The following is a 19388-nucleotide window of genomic DNA, read 5'->3' on the forward strand; positions in this document are numbered from 1 at the left end:
CAAGCCAGAAAGTATTGCCCTCTTCTCCCAGCTAGCCAGACATCCCCCCTCCCCCCCCCCGCTCAAAGTGCAGGGCGGTGATTGTTTAATGTGCAGCTTTCCCACCCATTTCTTTTCCTGGTCCACTTATTGTGCAATGAGCCACTTTGAATAGGAAAGCTGTGCAGGACTCTTGTTTGGTAAGTTGGAGTTCTTTTTAGCTAGGTTGGGAGGGAGAAAGAGATTTTATCATTATGCATATTATGAGAGATAATTAACAATACCCTCATTTAGCCATTTAAGTTTCTATAGTTTGAGAGGAATGCCTAATCTTGGCTGATCTGTGACCCTGTAGACAAAGTGTCTTGCATGATGTGAACCATTTTCTTATTGGTGTATCCTATTTTGGGCTAAACGGAGATGGATAGATTTCCTTATTTTTGAGGGCCAGAAGGAATCGTTATTTATTAATAATTCAAGGCATATCTGTCTCATATATCCTGTGCAGAGTCAAACTGGGCTCTTTCCATTCTGTGCATCATGAAATGAATGAAGGGAATGAAATTCAATAAAGACAAGTGAAAAGTATTTAAGAAGGAAAAATAAAAATCTGGAGTTATAATCCATCACAAATTGAATATAAGCCAACAATGTGATGGACTTGCAAAAAAGGCAAATAGCATTCTGGGATATATTAATAGCCTTGTTATATTTAAGACCCAAGAAGTATTTTTTCTGCTCTGCTCTGCACTGGTGACCTTCAGCTGGAGTATTTTGTCCAGTTTTGGGCACTACACTTTGTTATATCCTTGGGGCAGCCGGTGTAGGAAGCAATCACTTGAGGCCAGAGAACAGGCAGCTAACCAAAACCTCCATTTTATTTACATATATACAGAGCTCCTCAACCGGTTGAAACCGGTTGAGCTAACCCATAATAATCTAACTCAGTTGCCATAGCAACAAAACCATGACAACCAAATACACAACACACTTGAAGAAAGATGTGGACAAATAGGAGAGATTCCAGAGAGAAAACAAAAATGATAAAAGGTTTAGAAAACCTGACCTCTGAGGAAAGATTAAAAACACTGGGCATGTTTAATCTTGAGAAAGAAGATTGAGGGGGGACCTGATAACGGTGTTCAGATATAAGAAGGCTGTTATAAAGAGGACTGTATTTATTGTTTTCCATGTCTGCTGAAGGTAGGACAAGAAGTAATGAGCTTACTCTGCAGCAAGGGACATTTAGGTTAGATATTAGGGAAAACGTTCTATCAGGATAGTTATGTTCTGAAATGGGCTTCCAAAGGAGGCTATGGAATCCCCATTGTTTTTAATAAATGGTTAGACAAACACCCGTATACTTGGTCCTGCCTCATGTCCTACATTTCCATGATTCTATGGTTATCTTCAGTAACAAAGATTCTGTAAGTGGAACTTAATTAACAATTCTGATGACAATATGCAAGGCAGAAGGGAATCAATCTTCCTCTCCAAAAGCGGTGTTCGCCTTTTAGTACTAATAAGAGTTGAAATAGGTTAAACATAAAAACAATTAAACTACAAGCAAATGTAATTTAACTAGGAAAGTAAGGAATTCAAACAGGATGCATATATGTTGAGTATGATGTTGCCATTTTTGCATAGTTGATTTTCACATAATAAACTACGCTTTACAAATATATATCATAATCACTGAAAGTTAAGAAATTCATACTTAGAACAGACACTTCATTTTACATAATGGCTTGTTTCTTCTTGGCCTTTTGGCCAGGTTTTCCTGTAGTGTGGTTTATATCTGTTGTTTTCTTTATGAAGGACTGTACCTGTCCAGGTAGGGAAGTGAACTCAGTGACCTAATAGCTCTTTCAGATTTCTAACCAATAATAAATGAAAAATGCCCCATCACTTGGTGATGTTAAATATGAGTAAGCAAGCCTTAATATTGCATTTGTTACTATTTATTGATTTATGTCATGTGTTCAATATTATTTAAACATCATTTTTATAAGTTTGTGCCCTAATCATTCTTCTTGTTTATGAATGATAATATTTTTATAAATCCCTTTCAAATGTCTGCCCCAAATCCACAGTTGAAGCCAGGTAGCTGGCTCCTCCTTTGTCTGCAAGGATCGGATCAACTCCTTAATACATTTCATGCTAACCTGCTGGGTGATTTCTATGACGTTAACCATTTATTTCTCTTCTCATTCACAGATTGTAGCTTTACGTGAACAAAATGCACACATTCAAAGGAAAATGGCATCTGGAGAAGGGCCTGCTGAATCAGAACATATTGAAGGAATGGAACCAGGGCAAAAGGTTCATGAAAAGGTATAAAACAATTGTTTTTTTTCCTCAGTGAGTCAAGGTAAAGAGAAATGTTGAAACTAAAACTAACATAATCAGATTCAGATACTGGCCCAGTTCTGGTCCATCAAGCAAATCCAGGTTGTTGGACCCTCGCTGTAGAAAGTCCCCACCAGATCCAGAGAAGGCTGGCACATCCCACAACATGAACAGAACACTTGGGCCTCTTCCAGTGTGACTTTTATGTAGCCCCATCTGGAAATTAAAGTTTTTCCCAAGTGGAAACTCGTGGAAGGACAAAGATAGTAATGTAAACCATGAATCACTCTCTACTGGAAATTCCAGAAGACTCCATTAAAATCATTAAATGTGTCTCTGGGAGAACCAATAGAACTATGAACTAATACACCAATGGATCCATTGCTCTGTTCCAAAATCTCATATTTTCCTACAGCTAATAGGAAGAAATATGTAAAATGTCTGTGGATCTTCTCCTATTTCAGACTTTCTGTTGGAATACTTGCCTGACTTTCCACTTTCAAACCTTCACTTATTACTTTCAAATAATGCACACTATTACCCTAAAAAACTACTAAATAATACCAATAGTGCTTAGCACTGTATAGTGTTTTACATGTTCAAAATGCTTTATAAACAGTAAATTAATTCCCATGACATGCATGGGAGGTCAGTAAGTATGCATTACTGTCCTCATGTCTCAGATGAAGAAACTGGTGCAGTTAGAGTGAGTGTTTTGCCCAGTGCCTCAGAGGTGGCTTATATGAAAGCCAGTTTAGATCTTACGTTCTCAGTCCTTTGCTCAGGCCACTAGTGCTTGCCTCTCTCTGATGCTAAGTGAAGTCTTCTCAAAATTCTGTTTATTACATATAGATTGATAATTAAAAGGAACTCATTAAACCTCCATTTTTTGATTGTCCACAGGATTTAGACTTCTAGACACCTAATTGTGGTTGCAAGTATTCGTCTTGGAAAAATTAGAGGCTGCTTGTCAATATAAGGATGGCAGTCTTGAGGCACATTTGACCTTGCTATTTAATGAGTGGCTGGGTAGGGTGCTCAAAGCCATATGACAGTGCCCACAGTAACTGTATTTGCTTTGTAGACCATGAAATACAATCTCACGTAATAGTTTCTAATAAACTCATACTGTAGTCCATTATTATTCCAATTATTCATTATTGTTTCTTAATTGTAATTACATGATAGGATCTCACCCTGTAAATTCTAATGCCTAGTTGAGTTTCTGTAGGATTATGAGGCTATCATCACTCCTCAGTAAAACCAGTAGTGCCCCAGAGGATGTTCCTGGGAACCTATCCTTAATAATTCTATCACTAAATTGAAGGGAAGTTTGTGGTGATTTGAGTTCACTGCTTCTGGTGGAGTTCACCCCTCTACACAATCTGTGCCTGAGAACACACATTCCTGGGCCTCGTAAAAATAGTTGTGAAAAGTAAATTTTTTGCCTTTGCACCAAGAATTACTAATTTTCAAAATAATTTCCAAGGGACATCCTAGGACTCCTCTAAAAGATATTTATCTCCCTCTGATTCTCATCCATATCAATTATGCAAACTGAAGACCATGCTAGTCTATCCGTTTAAAAAGAACAAGGTATAAGATTTTGCAGTTTGTGCACTCTATATAAGATTGTCTGCTTGGAAGTTCTGGTTATGAGAACATATTTTTGTTTAAATGGAAAACAGATGAATAGTTCCGCTGCAATGCATAGGGTATTGCACTGGAGGAGGATGGGAGGCAAAGTTTGTTGTAAGCCTGTACTGGTACAGTTGGCACATCATTATTGACCAGCACTTTTGGGTCCTGCTGCTTGGTGCTCTTGAAGTACCAGCCAGAACAGTGAGTGGGGTATCCAGAGTCTAAGTAGTAGGAAAGAATTTATTCTTGTCCCATTGAGGGTGTGTGGAAAAGCAGTTTCCAGAATAGCCTACAAGACGATGGAAAAAACATACTCTAGTAGCCAGGAAGAAGGGAGAACCAGAAAGAGGAAAGTGTGGTTCTTCCTTCCAGATAACCAGTATGGAGGGGAGAGTAAAGGGAGCAATACCCTTCAGGTAACCCAGAGTGAGGAGGAGAAAGTTTAGGTCCAGTCCTTCTAGAAGTTAGTGTATCAGGGCTATGAGATAACCACAGGTATGGAATTTGGACAAAGGATTTGCCTCTGAGGTTACAGAAGGGGAAAAATGAGAAATTTAGAAAAATATTGTATATGGAATTTGATTTTAGCCATCCATGAAGCTATTTCTGTCTCCTCCTCTCTTTGCTGCCCCATATTAATAAGGTAGAATGCAAATACAAAGTGCAGTTTGGCAAATTGCTGACATGAGTAGAACTGCTGTTCTCAAATTTTGCACTTTGTTTAGTGGTGTGGTGAATGTGACATTAATTCTACTTACAATACTAATCACTTTCCTTATTTATTTGCATTTCTATATATAAGCTTTTAACTTGGATTAGTTGCATTTGCCTTGTATCCTGAAAGTTTACTTTTCAGAAGGCTGCAGTAGCATTCTCAAGAGTAGTCTACATTGTGCGTGCATCTTTATTTATGTAATCGGTGTGGGTCAGACATACTGTAAATAAAAGCTAGTCATCTGTTCCTTCATTTCTTATAAAATTTCACTAGTTGACAAATATATGCACCTTTATTAAGCTAGTGAATGACATGACTCCCCAAGAATACTAAAACCAAGTTTCCCCACTGAGCAGAAAGCATCACAGTCCCTACTTCCTTTGCCAGCCACATCTTCTGTTTTGAGCCATGCTAAGCTCCATGCTTGGAAGTAAAGCTCCATGCTTGGAAGTAGAGCTCAGCAAAAAACTGGAACTTTCATACTGCACAAAATGCCAATATTTTGACATTTGGTTTTGCCTCAAATTGGGACAAAAAGTGGAAATAATGATTATTTTCATGGAATGAAAATTTTCTGAAAACATTTTATAAGGAAAATTTCTAGATTTTGTATTGGAATGAAACATCTAATTTCAGTGTGTTAAACCAAATTGAAATATTTCAGGTCAGTCAGACATTAAAATGCACCTGCTTATAGTACGGCAGTATCTTATTGGAGTTATAGCTTGCATACCTCTTGTCCCCATTCTCCTCGGGGGCTGGGCTCCCTGGCTGGACTATATCTCGGGACTACATGATGCATTCTTTCATCATAGGTACATGCAGTTTGATTTAGCACTAACTGAAAATGAAACATTTTGGTTCAGTTCAACAAACAAATATATATTTTGTTTGAATTTTCCTGAGAGAAGAATCAGGTTTTTTAGCAGAATTAATTTTTTTTCATGTGTGGAAACTGCATTTTCTATCAAAAAGACATTGGAGGCAGGACACTGGGTTAGATGAACCACAGGTCTGATTTAGTATGGCTATTTTTATGTTCTTTTGCTAATTGTTAGTGTTGCTAACTCTGTCTTCTTGAAATAGAAAATAGCAAATCTCTCTCCTATATTCCAAGCTTCCCTATTGATTCTTTTACATTCTGCTGTCTACGTATGCAAGGGAAAGTTGAGATCTCTACCGAGGATTCATGAGACATCCCAGTGGGCATAAACATACTGATCCATGTTGCCCCCTCTGCCTAACTCTAGAGGGGAATGAAAAGCGGATAGCAACTCTGTCTCTCTTGCTTGTTCCACTACTACTTCTAGCACAAGTAAAAAATCGTAAATCAACAGATGTGTCCTGCTACTGGGAGGGTTCCATACTTGTAATTTCAAAGAAAACTGCATCCTTACCAGAGGTTCCTTCCCCTGCATCAGGCTCACCTGTGCTCAACAGTGAGGACTGGCTGGACTATGCTAAAGTCAAACATGACCTGGCTTGCTGAGCAGCTGGATCCCCATCACCTGTCCCCATAGTCCTCCTCACTGTTCACTTTGGGAGCCTGTGACTTGGTCTACTTGGAAGTATTCACAGGGCTCTTGAGGGTCTCTGGCGAGGATGGCATGCCACTTTTTGTAAAAGCAGGAGGTCTGTGGCTCCACACAAGATCAATTGTTGGCCTCCATTGCTTTCTTGTCCACTGCCACAGCTTCTGGGCTTTCACGCGGCACTGCTGCTGATGCCTCTTATAGCTCTTCTCCTCTTGAGCAATCTGCTAGTAGCTGTCAGTGTTTCTACAGTTGGATCAGAGCTGTGCCTGCACCGCCTCTTCTCACACACCCAGGAGATCCAACACCTCCTGTGTACTCCAGGCAGGAATGCCTCTGCAGCGTGTAGTCAGCATGGTCAGCTAGGCAATTGCACACAACAGTGTAGAGCTGCTGGGTGTGCTTGCCAAGTCTGGCAACCAGGAAAAGGAATTTCAAAAATATGCAGAGCTTTAAAGGGGAGGGGAGGCTTCCTGTACACTTGGCCTCTGGGCAGTGGATTTCACAACAGTGACCAGAGCAGTCCCTATGGGGCATTGTGGGACAGTTCCTGGAGGCCAATAACAGTCAATACACCTCTACCCCGATATAATGCGACCCGATATAATGCAGGTTTGCATACAACGCTCTGACACACTGGGAGGTGGCAGAATGGAGCGGACTGGGGCCATGTCGCTCCTCTTCCCGCTGCAGGTGAGTGTGGGGGGGCATCCTTTCCCCAACCTCCCTGCACTCACCGATGGAGGGAAGTGGAGCACTGCGGCTGGGAGCTGGCGGAGTGGAGCGGACTGGAGCCAGGCAGCTCCGCTTCCCGCTGCTGCCGGTGAGTGCCTGTCAGGGGGTGGGGGGATGGGGTGGGGTGGTTAGGGGTCGGAGCAGTCAGGGGATAGGGGGGTTGGGTAGGGAGTGGGGTCCTCCAGATGATTAGGGATGGGGCTCTCTGGAGAGGGCAGTCAGGGAATGAGGAACGGGGTGGGGCAAAGCAAGTTTGATATAACGCGGTCTCACTTATAATGCGGTGAGATTTTTTGTCTCCCGAGGACCGCGTTATATCGGAGTAGAGGTGTATAAGTAACGTAGCATCTACGCTAACACTGCATAAACTTAACTACATCAACCTTGACTTTATGCTTCTTGAGGAGGTGGTGTTATCAAGTCAGTGTAGCGGAGCCATTACGTAGATGGGAGTGAAATTTAAGCATAGACGCATCCACAGCTAGATATAAGCTGCCTTGTGTCACCCTAACCGTTTAGTGTGGACCAGGCCTTAGTGAAACCACAATTGGAATACTGTGTCCAGTTCTCATGTCCACACTTTAAAAAGGATGTTGAAATATTGGAAAGGATTCAGAAAAGAACTACAAGAATGATTTGAGGTCTGGAAAACATGCCATATATTGAGAGCCTTAAGAAGCTCAGTCTATTTAGTTTATCCAGAAGAAAGTTTAGGTTTATTCAATCACGGTCTACAAGTGCCTATTTGGGAACTAGATTTCTGATAGTAAATGACTCTTTAATAGAAAAAAAGACATCACTAGATCCACTGGTTGGTAGCTCAAGCTAGACATATTCAGACTAGAAAAATATTTTAACAGTGAGGGTAATTAACCCCTGGAATAACTTACCCAAAGATGTGCTGAATTCTCCATCACTTGACATTTAAAAATCAAGATTGGATATTTTTCTAAAAGATACATTATAGCTCAAGTAGAAGTTACAGGCTTGATGCAGAAAGTGCATGAGATTCTTTGGCTTGTGTTGTGTACAAGGTCAAACCAGATGATGATCATTTTGGTCACTTCTGGCCTGAAAGTCTGTACATCCAGATGCGCCTACTCAATAAATAGCCAAACTATGATTTTCAAGTTCTGTAGGCAATGGGCATTATAACTAGGGCTGTCAAGCTATTAAAAAAAATTGTGAATAATCGCGCGATAAAAAATTGTGTTGTTAAACAATAATAGAATACCATTTATTTAAATATTTTTGGATGATTTCTACATTTTCAAATACATTGATTTCAGTTACAACACAGAATACAAAACGTACTTTAGATTTCTTTTTTATTACAAATATTTACACTGTATAAAACCAAAAGAAATAGTATTTTTCAATTCCCCCATTACAAGTACTGTAGTACAATCTCTTTATCATGAAAGTTGAACTTACAAATGTAGAATTATGTACAAAAAAATTGCACTCAAAAATAGAACAATGTAAAACTTTAGAGCCTACAAGTCCACTCAGTCCTACTTCACGTTCAGCCAATCAAGTTTGTTTATATTTGCAGGAGATAATGCTGCCTTCTTCTCGTTTACAATGTCACCTGAAAGTGAGAACAGGTATTCGCATGGCACTGGCATCACAAGATATTTATGTGCCAGATATGCTAAAGATTCATCTGTCCCTTCATGCTTCAACCACCATTCCAGAGGACATATGTCCATGAGGATGATGGGTTCTGCTCAATAATGATCCAAAACGGTGCGGACCAATGCATTTTTACAGGGCAAATATTGTAATAAAAATAATAATATAAAGTGAGCACTTTACACTTTGTATTCTGTGTTGTTATTGAAGTCAATATATTTTAAAATGTAGAAAAACATCCAATTGAGATTCTATTATTTAACAGTGTGATTAATCGCAATTAATTTTTTTAATCACGATTAATTTTTTTGAGTTATCGCATGAGTGGTAGTGTAGATTAGCTCTATTTCTTTCAGCTATGAAAGTCACAGGAAGTGTAATATTATGTGTCATTCAAAAAATACAAAGTTGTTATGTATTTATAATTGTTATATGTGAAACACTGAATTTTATGCAATAATTTTGCTTCAGCACCAATATATACTTACAATAACCTCCATCTCTTGAAGGATGGGATTATGTGAAACAAAATTCAAATACTTTAAAAATCAAGATTTTCTTGTTTAGTTTATAATTTTGAAAAAGTCCACTTTAACAAAAAAAAATCCATGACATTTCACATTTTTGACTGAAAGGTCATATTTTGGGGTTGAGGTTGGGAATTTTTTTTTTCCAAATTTCTTTCAGGCAGAAATATATTTTACTAAAATGTGCCAAAAATTCAATTTTTGTTGATCTGCTAAAATAGCCAGTTATGTTGTCTGAGAAATTGTTAGTTTCCAGTCACAAGATGTCCTAGAATATAATAAATAATATATTTTATTTGTTTTCATGTTACTTGGATGGTTACTTTAGTAACTGCCATCTGGTACAAAAATATATTGCTTCCTTAATCTAATATAAAAAGTGTGTGTATCATGATGATAACACTCTTTCCATTCCACTAGTATCTCAGGAGGATGTTAATCAGGAGCTGCTCAACTTAGATATTTTAAATCAGCGGGTTCAGATAATTTGAATCCAAGACGAGCTTGATGAGGATGTTGCTGGACCATTCATGTTGATTTTTAATAAGTTTTGGAACAATGGGAAAGTTCCAGAAGACTGGAAGAAAGCTAATGTTGTGCCAGTATTTAAAAAGGATGAATGTGATGACCTTGGTCATTATAAGCCTGTCAGTCTGATATCGATCCCACGCAAGACAATGGAATGACTAATAAAAGACTTGATTAATAAAGAATTAAAGGATGATAATATAATTAATGCCAATCAACTTGGGGGTGAAAATAGATCTTGTTAAACTAAACTGATTTTTGTTTTGGATGTGATTACAAATTTGGTTGATAAAGGTAATAGTGTTGATGTACTATACTTTGCTTCTGTAAGGCATTTGACTTGGTGTCATTATAACATTTTGATTAAAAAATTATAACAATATAAAATTAACTTGGCACATGTTAGATGGATTAAAACTGGCTAACTGATAGGTCCCAAAATGTAATTGTAAATGGGGAATCGTCATTGAGAGAGATTTCAGAGTGGTAGCCGTGTTAGTCTGTATCAGCAAAAGAAACGAGGAGTACTTGTGGCACCTTAGAGACTAAAAAATTTATTTGGGCATAAGCTTTCATGGGCTACAGCCCACTTCATCGGATGCATGCAGTGGAAAATACAGTAGGAAGATATATATACACAGAGAACATGCAAAAAATAGGTGTTGCTATACCAACTCTAATGAGACTAATCAATTAAGGTAGGCTATTATCAGCAGGAGAAAAAAAACTTTTGTAGTGGTAATGTGGATGGCCCATTTCAAACAGCTGACAAGAAGGTATAAGTAACAGTAGGGGCAAAATTAACATGGGGAAATAGTTTTTACTAAAAGAGAGAGTATTTCTTGTGGGGTCTCTTAAGGATAGGTTCTTGGGCTTATGCTATTTAACATTTTTATCAATTGCCTGAAAGAAAACATCACTGATAAAATTGCAGATTTGACAAAAATTTGGGGGAGTGATAAATAATCAAGAGGGTGGGTCACTGATACAGAGTGATCTGGCTCACTTGGTAACCTGGGTTACCTGGTCATTATGCATTTGAATAAGACTAGGGCCTGGTCTACACTGGGAGGGGTGTCGATGTAAGATATGCAACTTCACCGTAGCTGAAATCGACGTATCTTATTCCGACTTACCTCCCGTCCTCACAGCGCGGGATCGATGGCCGCGGCTCCCCCTTCGACTTCACTACTGCTGCTCACTCTGGTGGAGTTCCGGAGTCGATGGGGAGCGCGTTTGGGGATCGCTATATCGCGTCTCGACGAGACGTGATATAGCGATCCCCAATAAATCGATGGCTACCCGCTGATACGGCTGGTAGTCTGAACGTACCCTAGGTGTAAATGCATACATCTAGGAAAAAATAATGTAGGCCATATATACAGTATGGGAGACTCTATCCTGGCAAGCAGTAACTCTGGTCATACAGATGGTTGGCTGAACATGAGCTCCCAGTGCAATGCTATAGCCAAAACTGCTAATGTGATCCTTGGACACATAAACGGGGGAAACTTGAGTAGGAGTTGAGAGATTATATTACCTCCATATTTGTTACTGGTTTTGACCACTGCTGGAAACTGCCAGTTCTGGTGTCTGCAAGACGAGAAGGATGTTGGTAAATTAAAGGGTTCAAAGAAGAGCCACAAGAATAATTAAAGTATTAGAAAACGTGCCTTTTAGACTCAAGGAGTTCAAGCTATTTATCTTAACAAAGAGACAGTTAAAACATGACTTAATCACAGTTTGTAGGTACCTGCACAGGGAAAAATGTTTGATAATGGGCTCTTCAATCTAGCAGAGATAGGTATAATACAATCCAATGGCTGGAAGTTGAAGCTAGACAAATTCAGACTGGATATAAGGCATAATTTTTTAACAGTGAAGGTAACTAACTATTGGAACAATTTACCCAGTGTCATGGTGGATACTCCCTCACTGGTAATTTTAAATCAAGATTGGATGTTTTTCTAAAATCTGGTAATTCTAGTAATTATATTTGGGAAGTTCTATCGTACACGAAATCAGACTAGATTACCAGAATGGTCCTTTCTGGCCTTGGAATTTATGAATCCATGAATCTACATCCTTCTGATGCTCCAAAGTGCACAACAGTTAAATGTCTCTAGAGTTTCAGATGTATTCTGATGTGGCCAGGGTTCAGTACTAGAGAGAGTACTAAAGTGTTCACAGTACTGGGCATAGTCAATGTTCAGTGTTTTCTAAATCGGGTCCCTTTAAGATTTTGCATATTGGAAACCCCAAAAGCAAGATGCTCACAATTTCTAATCATTTTTTAAAATCTTAACCTATATAAATATAAAATCCCATATTAGGGCATAATTCAACTCCCATGAAAGTCCATGAGAGTCTTTCCATTAAGTTCAATGGGAATTGAATCTATCCCTTAAGCTTAAATTTTGTCACAGTATACATCAAAACAAAATAGCATATTCAAAAGGATCCAAGTTGCAGTTTCTTTTGGAATAATAACTTTGTATTTCCTGAACATTTTATATTGAAAATGTCAACCATAATTTTGCATTCATGTAACTCCTTTGCTTTTAGTAGTGTATTTCTTGTATACCTAGGTATTGCTTGCCTATTCCTTGCCCCTGAGGTGGAATACTGAAGGATATTAATTCAAATATATTTTTCATTCCTGATACAGCTCCTTTGAAGTGAATGGGAGTTATGACTTATTTAACTTATGCCTCCTTATTCCATGCAGAACATAGGGGCTTCACCATCGCCTTCCAACTTTGACAATCTCTTGTTGCAGTCTTAGGGCATGTCTGCACTTGCCATTTAAAGTGGAAAAAGTCCCTTTTTTTGCACAAAAACCATGGGAGCGTCTACACTTGACTTTTTGCAGTAAAACTCAGAAGTTTCACCGCAAAAAGAAAACCACCTCCAGGAGAGGCAAACAGCTCTTACTGGTGATGCTTTTGCAGTGATGTGCAAGTGAAGACACATTCTTCCTGTTTACACAGCTTTTATCCTCCAGAGGATATCCCACAGTGCCTAGGTGACCACTCTAGCCAGCAGCTCTACTGCTCTGTTGCCAGGTAAACAGACATCCACACCTTCTCCTGTAAAGCCCTGAGAACTTTGAAACTCCCCTTCCTGTTTTCTTGGCAAGTGCTCACTTATCTGGCTAGGTGACAACGCCTGTTCCACAGAGCAATCAATCTCTCCTTGGAGCAATGCTGAGCTACTGGAGCTGATCAGTGTTTGGGGAGAGGAGGCTGTGCAGGGACCCAGGATGCCCCACGATCACCCTCACCCTCCTTCCCACAAGAACCATTGTCAAACTGGAGAGAGCTGCACTGTGGGATGGCTACCCTAGAGCACTGCTCTCATCAGCGATGGAAGTGCTGCTAATGTAAACACCCTCTGACACCTGAGGAATTAAGTGAGTACACCAACCAATGCTTTACTTTCACCGGTTCCCTGTCACCGGTGAAACTTACAGCGCAAAAACTCTGCAAGTGTAGAAATACCCTTAGCTTCTACCCATGGCATTTTGATAGCTTTCAGTTCTTCTTCTATTGTGCATTTCCATGTTATCCGGGGTTTACCTCCTTACCTCTGGCTCTGGGGGGTTCCAGTCTAATGCCTGTTTTGTTATTTTGTTCAGGTCTTTTCTTTATGTATGTCCTAGTAATCTTCATTTTTGTTCCATAATATTCTGACCTTTCAGTTTCTGTTTCCTCCTCCTCCAGAGTCCTTTCTTTGTGATTTTTTCTTGCCATCAGATATCTCAGGCAGCCGTTTATTAAAACGTTAAGTTTAAGTATTAAGGGTTTAATAAGCCTCCAAGTTTCATATCGGAAGACAGATTTTAACGTGGTGTTAAATAATCACAGTTTAGTTTGGTGGGCAAGATTTCTGTTTTTCCAAATCTGCTTTAGAATTACAGAGGCATGTCTGGCTTTTGCTGTTCTGGCTTTGATGTATTTATCTGTTCCACCTCTTTCTTTTATGATACTCCCAACACATGTGAAACATCAGAACGCTTCTATGTCAGTCCCAGAAAGGGTATTGGTGTTTCTTGTGTGTTGATTCTCATGGTATTAGTTTTGTTTGTGTTGATTTTCAAACCTACTAATTGTACTTAGGCCTGAAGATCATTGTTTTGGCCTGCATGTTTCTATGGCTAAGTAGTAGCAGGCTGATGTCCTCTGCAAATCAGCGTCTTTTAACTTCTGTCTGAAAGTCCATTGTATACCCCTTTGGTTGTTCTGTGATCTTTCCACTACCAGTAGAAGGGTCATGGGTGGCATAAGATATCCTTGTCTGATGCCAGTAGCATCATAAGATGGCTTAGTCAGTTTGTTGTTCTGTGTTATTGGCATGTCATATTGTCATAGAAGCTCTAAATGATGATCGTAAGTTTCTGTGGGATTCCACAGTGGCATAGCAACTTCCATAAAATTGTTCTAGCCACTGTATCAAAGGCTTTTTGGAAATCCATAAAATTAATGTAAAAGCTGTGACTGCCAGTCGATCAACAGTTTTATGAAGCTATGTAGCGTTACTATTTAATCTAAAAATAATTTCTTCTGTCTGAAACCTGCCTGTTCCTGTTGTAACCTTGAATCTACTGCTTTCTTTTTTGTCTTGAATAGTGAATGTAAATACCTTGCTTGGGATAGACAAAACTTGATTGTCCCCCTGACTGAGGTCTCCTTTCTTTGGCTGTTTCACTGTATGAACAACTTTTCACTCATTTGGTATTTTTTCTTCCCATATCTTTTGTAAGAGGCCTATCAAAATGTCCGTTGTGTTCTGCAAATATGCCTTGAGAGCCTGCATTGGAAAGTTACTTGGATTTGGTGGCTTTCCACTTTTTAACTGACTGACTCTTGTCTCTACTTCTACTCTGGTGATAGGTCCTAGTTCGATGTTCACATCTTTTCCTTCCTCACTGTGTTGGGGATTGGCCAGTGGTTCACCAGCTAGCACTTGATTAAAGTACTGCCTCCATATATTTAATTGTTCTGATGTCTTCATTGTTAAGTTGCCCTCATTGTCTTTGGTCAATTGATAGTTGTTTTTCTTCCTGACAGCTGTTCATTGATGTTGTATAGTTTCTTCACGTCATTTTGCGCCACAGCAGTTTGTACATCTATTGCCATTTTGTCTATAAAATTATCTTTGTCTTTCCTAGAATTCTTTTTGACCACTTGGTTCTTTACAGCTTATTCCTCTTGAAGTCACTGTGTTTGTGTTCTTGCTTGATTTAGTTTCATTTTAATTTTACATCTTTCTTCTACTTCTTCCATGTGTTCTCAGATACCACTCATTATGGTGTTTCTTGCTGAATCCAGCACTTCTTCACAAGTTTTAGTGAATGTTTTCTTTGCTCATTTCCATTTGCCATCTACTGTTCCATTATCTTTGCCTTCAAGCATCTAGTATCTATTTGCTAGCACAATTCTAAACTCTTGTTATATTGTCATCTGTTTTAGGAGGTTGTTAGCCCATTCCCAGCCCCTTAATGGGAGTTAGACAAGGGATGAATTTTACCCATAGATCTCCCATTTTTAGTCACTTTTAGTTCAAAGTATGTTGAGGGACCCAGCTGTATGCGGCCCTAATTCAACAAACCACTTCAGCATTTGCTTAACTTTAAGCTTTTATTTAAGTGCCATTGAAGTCAATGGGAATCAAACTTGTGGAAACTTAATCATCTGCTAAGGCCTTTGTTCCCTGACAATGCACTGCTTTTATTTTAACACTTTATTGCTTGCAGTCTTGTCCACTTCTCCTGAGCACTAATGCAATACGAAACTTGAACATCAGTGCCAGTGAGCTAAGTATTACTATTTCATATATTAGTATGTATCCACAGCCTTCTAACCAACAGGCCTGTTCTCTAAAGGCATGTCTACATTTACAGCGATTCAGCGGTGCTGCTGCAGCGTGTCTGGCGAAGACACTCTATGCCAACAAGCAAGAACTCTCTCGTCGGCATAATGAAAGCACCTTCGTGAATGGCAGAAGTGATGTCAGTGGGACAAATGCTTACTCATACTATGTCGGGTGTTCACATTTAACTTAAGTTGAGCAGTAGAATTGTTCCCTTTAATCAGACATTCCCACATTTCAGCAGTTTAATCAGCTGCAAATTATGTCTGCATTTCAAAATCAGTGAGAAAAATGTCCAGCTGCTATGGATTCTTACACCTTATTCCAAATATATTAATCCCAGTAAAAAAATAACATGTTCTTTCATAGCAGTAGGAATAAAATATGTTTTGCCAAAACAAACTCAAGATGTGGACTAACAATGCTCTCAACGCTTGTATAGCAAATAAAATTAAAAGGAAATTTTTGGATTAATATAATAAATTCAAGAGCTTTCTTTAATGTGTTGACAGCAGCATCTGCCTTATTTTTGGACTTTCCTAACGTCACTTATGTTGCTCTTGGCTACCACATGGTTTTGATTCCACATTGGGTTTCTACAGTTGGAAGACTACATTAAGGTCTGTAATGATGCTGGATTTGGTGGGACCCAACGGAGAGTGTCAATTCAGGATAAATTGCTCAGAGCAGGGCAGTTACAACCCAATGCTGGGGTTCCTTTACACACCAAAGCAAACCAAACCAGCCAAACAGAGAGGACTTTGGTTTTACCCCAGTGGCTAACTAAAAGTCACACAGGCAATTCCCTTAGACACTCCAGTTCCCCAGTATAACCACCAGTGCTACTCGTTATGGGAATGAATGGTTATGAAAACCAATACCCCAGTAAAAGGAAAAAAGGTTCTCCCAATCCGAAAGGAGCAAGCCCCAGACCCAGGTCAATATACAAATCAGATCTTACCCAGAAAGCAAGCTGTTGCCAATCCTTTAGAATCTAAAATCTAAAGGTTTATTCATAAAAGGAAAAAGCTATAGATGAGAGCTAGAATTGGTTAAATGGAATCAATTACATACAGTAATGGCAAAGTTCTTGGTTCAGGCTTGTAGCAGTGGTGGAATAAACTGCAGGTTCAATTCAAGTCTCTGGAGTACATGCACAGCTGGGATGGACCATTCAGTCCTTTGTTCAGAGCTTAAGTTTGTAGCAAAGTCCCTCCAGAGATATAAGGCAGGATTGAAGACAAGATGGAGGAGTTTTCAGAGCGTTTTTATATTCTCTGCCCATGGGAGGACACCTCTTTGTTCTTACTGTGGAAAATCCCAGCAGCAAGATGGAGTCTGGAGTCACATGGGCAAGTCACATGTCCATGCATGACTCATGTGACCAAATGCTTCACTGAGGCCTCTTAGAATCAAAAAAGTACATAGCCAATATTCATAACTTCAACTACAAAAAAGATAGACACATACAGCTAGCATAATCTTAATCAGCAAATCATAACCTTTCCATAGATACCTTACATGACAACCGTTGTACAATATTTGCTGCATATATATAACAGTGGTTGCAACAATGATCTATACGGTCACCGGTTATGTCAGTAATGTCACAAGGTCATGTTTACATTAGCACTTATGTCGACAAACGTTTTGTCACTCAGGATTGTGAATAAAACACCACCCTCAGTGACATAAGTTTTGCTGGCATAAACGCTTGTTTTGCACAGTGCTATGTCGGCAGGAGACCCACTCTCCCGCCAATATGGCTACCTCTGTTCATTGAGCTGGTTTTATTATATCAACAGGAGAGCTCTCTCCCATTGGCATAATGTGGCTACCCTAGCCAGGGCCGGCTCCAGACCCCAGCGCGCCAAGCGCGCGCTTGGGGCGGCATCCCACGGGAGGGCGGCAGGCGGCTCCGGTGGACCTCCCGCAGGCATGCCTGCGGAGGGTCCGCTGGTCTCGCGGCTCCGGTGGACTTGCCGCAGGCGTGCCTGCGGGAGGTCCACCGGAGCCGCGGGACCAGCGGACCCTCTGCAGGCACGTCTGCAGTAGGTCCACCGGAGCCGCGGGACTGGCAACCGCCAGAGCGCTACCCGCGGCGTGCCGCCCTGCTTGGGGCACCGCAAATCCTAGAGCCGCCCCTGACCCTAGCACTATTACAGCTGTAAGCTTGTAAGTGTAGACATGGCCTAAGAATTCTTTGTCTCCAAATTTTAGCCAACTTATTTCATATTTGCTCCTCTGCCAGCTATGGTGTTTTGACTTCAGCTAGCAGCATAACAGAATAGCAGAGAGTGGAGTGAAAGCAGGGCATATGGAGTCCTTATCTGGAGGACAAGAAGAGCAGTTCATGAAGGGGACATTTAGGGAGTTACCACTGACCTTCAAGGGTTGATTGTAACTCGGAGAAAGTTTGCTTCGAGGTGTTTTGTCATTATTTTGCTATTTATTCAGTACAATCAGTATGCTTGATGTATAAAACATAGTGGGAGGCATGAACCTTGCCTCAAAGAGTTCACATTCTAAATTAGAGAGATAATACACTTCAGACACAAAAGAGAGTTGATAATCAGATGGAGGCTTTGTCTCAAAGCAGTGCAGATGTCTTTTTGGATTTTAAAATAAACTACTTCCTTTAGTGGATTAATACTGGTAGGCTTCGTTGAAGAAGTATGTGTCTGAGGAGGATTTAAATGACGAGACTAATTGTTTGGCACACATGGAGAGGTAAGGAGTTCCAAGTGTAAAAGGTGGATTGGAAGAAAGCTATAGAAGCCCAATCAATAATTCTTGGCCAGCCCTCAAAATTCTGCCTTAAAGAATCTTTCATAAGATATCATATATGTGTTGTGGTGCGGGGTAGGGATCTGTGTGTATGTATGGTGCATATTTGATGGTGTGATTATGGAGGTTTTTTATTGGCAAGAGATTGGGATGGACGTATTACTCACAAGGGGCACATGCAATATATAAATTAACTTTTCAGTCAAATCCCTTTTTTTCCCCAAGAAATCAACTCTTTCCCCTATCTCTTTCCCCCTCCCCTACCCCACAGAAATCTCTATATACTGTATACCCCACACCCCAGTAAAATACTGTCTCTTTCTTACTATCTGGGCTAGGGAGCCTGGAGTTTAGATTTCAAACTAAATGATGGCTAACAGCTTGGATAGCTGAGCTTGACTGGATGATATGGTGCAAGAGGGAGGCCTCAAGCCTATCATTATTCATGCTGAGCTGGTGAGAGTACTAGAGAGGAGCAGTTGGTCAGAGAAGGTAGGTTTTGTTGCATGTGGGACTTTGTTTTGTGAGCTGAGTAGCTCTTGCTTTGGGGAATCAGAAGGTGATGTTCTATCTCTTCTGAATAAGCTTTCAGAAATGACTTCAACACACAGCCAATAGTAAGGGGGAGAAGTACTCTGGTCTCCAGTGAAGGTAAACAGTCTGCATAGGTGGGATGGAATAGACTGATCCAGTAGCCCAAAATGGGACCAGCAATGAGGCAAAATGCCCATCTATCATGCAACTCATTCTTAGAATTCTTAGAAACTGGAGATAGGAGAACTGTTGCTGTATGCAGTTCTAGTACAGTGAAGACAGAAGGCCTTGGAGCAAAGTGCCTCCATTCATAAGGAGGCAAACAGTCTCCAAGAATTGTTTGAGACACATCAGGTATAGTGCTACTATTTTGGGGTATAGTCTTTTTACGTGTTCTGTTTTATATTGTGATTTACTGGTTATGATCTTATTGTAGTACAGTTATCACTTGCATTTGGGCTACTATAATGCCTATACTATGCAGCTATTCATCTGCATTAACATCATATACTTCCTTTTAGATCAGTCTTTCTTTTGCTTCAGATACTCAGGCTG

General features: G+C 39.9%; 1 protein-coding gene across 1 annotated transcript in view; it reads left to right on the forward strand.

Moving 5' to 3' along the window:
* The window catches only part of PPFIA2 (PTPRF interacting protein alpha 2), a 618303-nt gene that overhangs the window by 450970 nt on the left and 147945 nt on the right, over positions 1-19388 (forward strand). Inside the window, exon 7 of the mRNA XM_039497350.1 lies at positions 2197-2313. Coding sequence (XP_039353284.1) covers positions 2197-2313 — 117 coding nt within the window. The remainder of the gene's footprint in view (positions 1-2196; positions 2314-19388) is intronic.

This window comes from Mauremys reevesii, linkage group 1 (genome assembly GCF_016161935.1).
Source record: "Mauremys reevesii isolate NIE-2019 linkage group 1, ASM1616193v1, whole genome shotgun sequence".
Classification (NCBI taxonomy): Eukaryota; Metazoa; Chordata; order Testudines; family Geoemydidae; genus Mauremys; species Mauremys reevesii.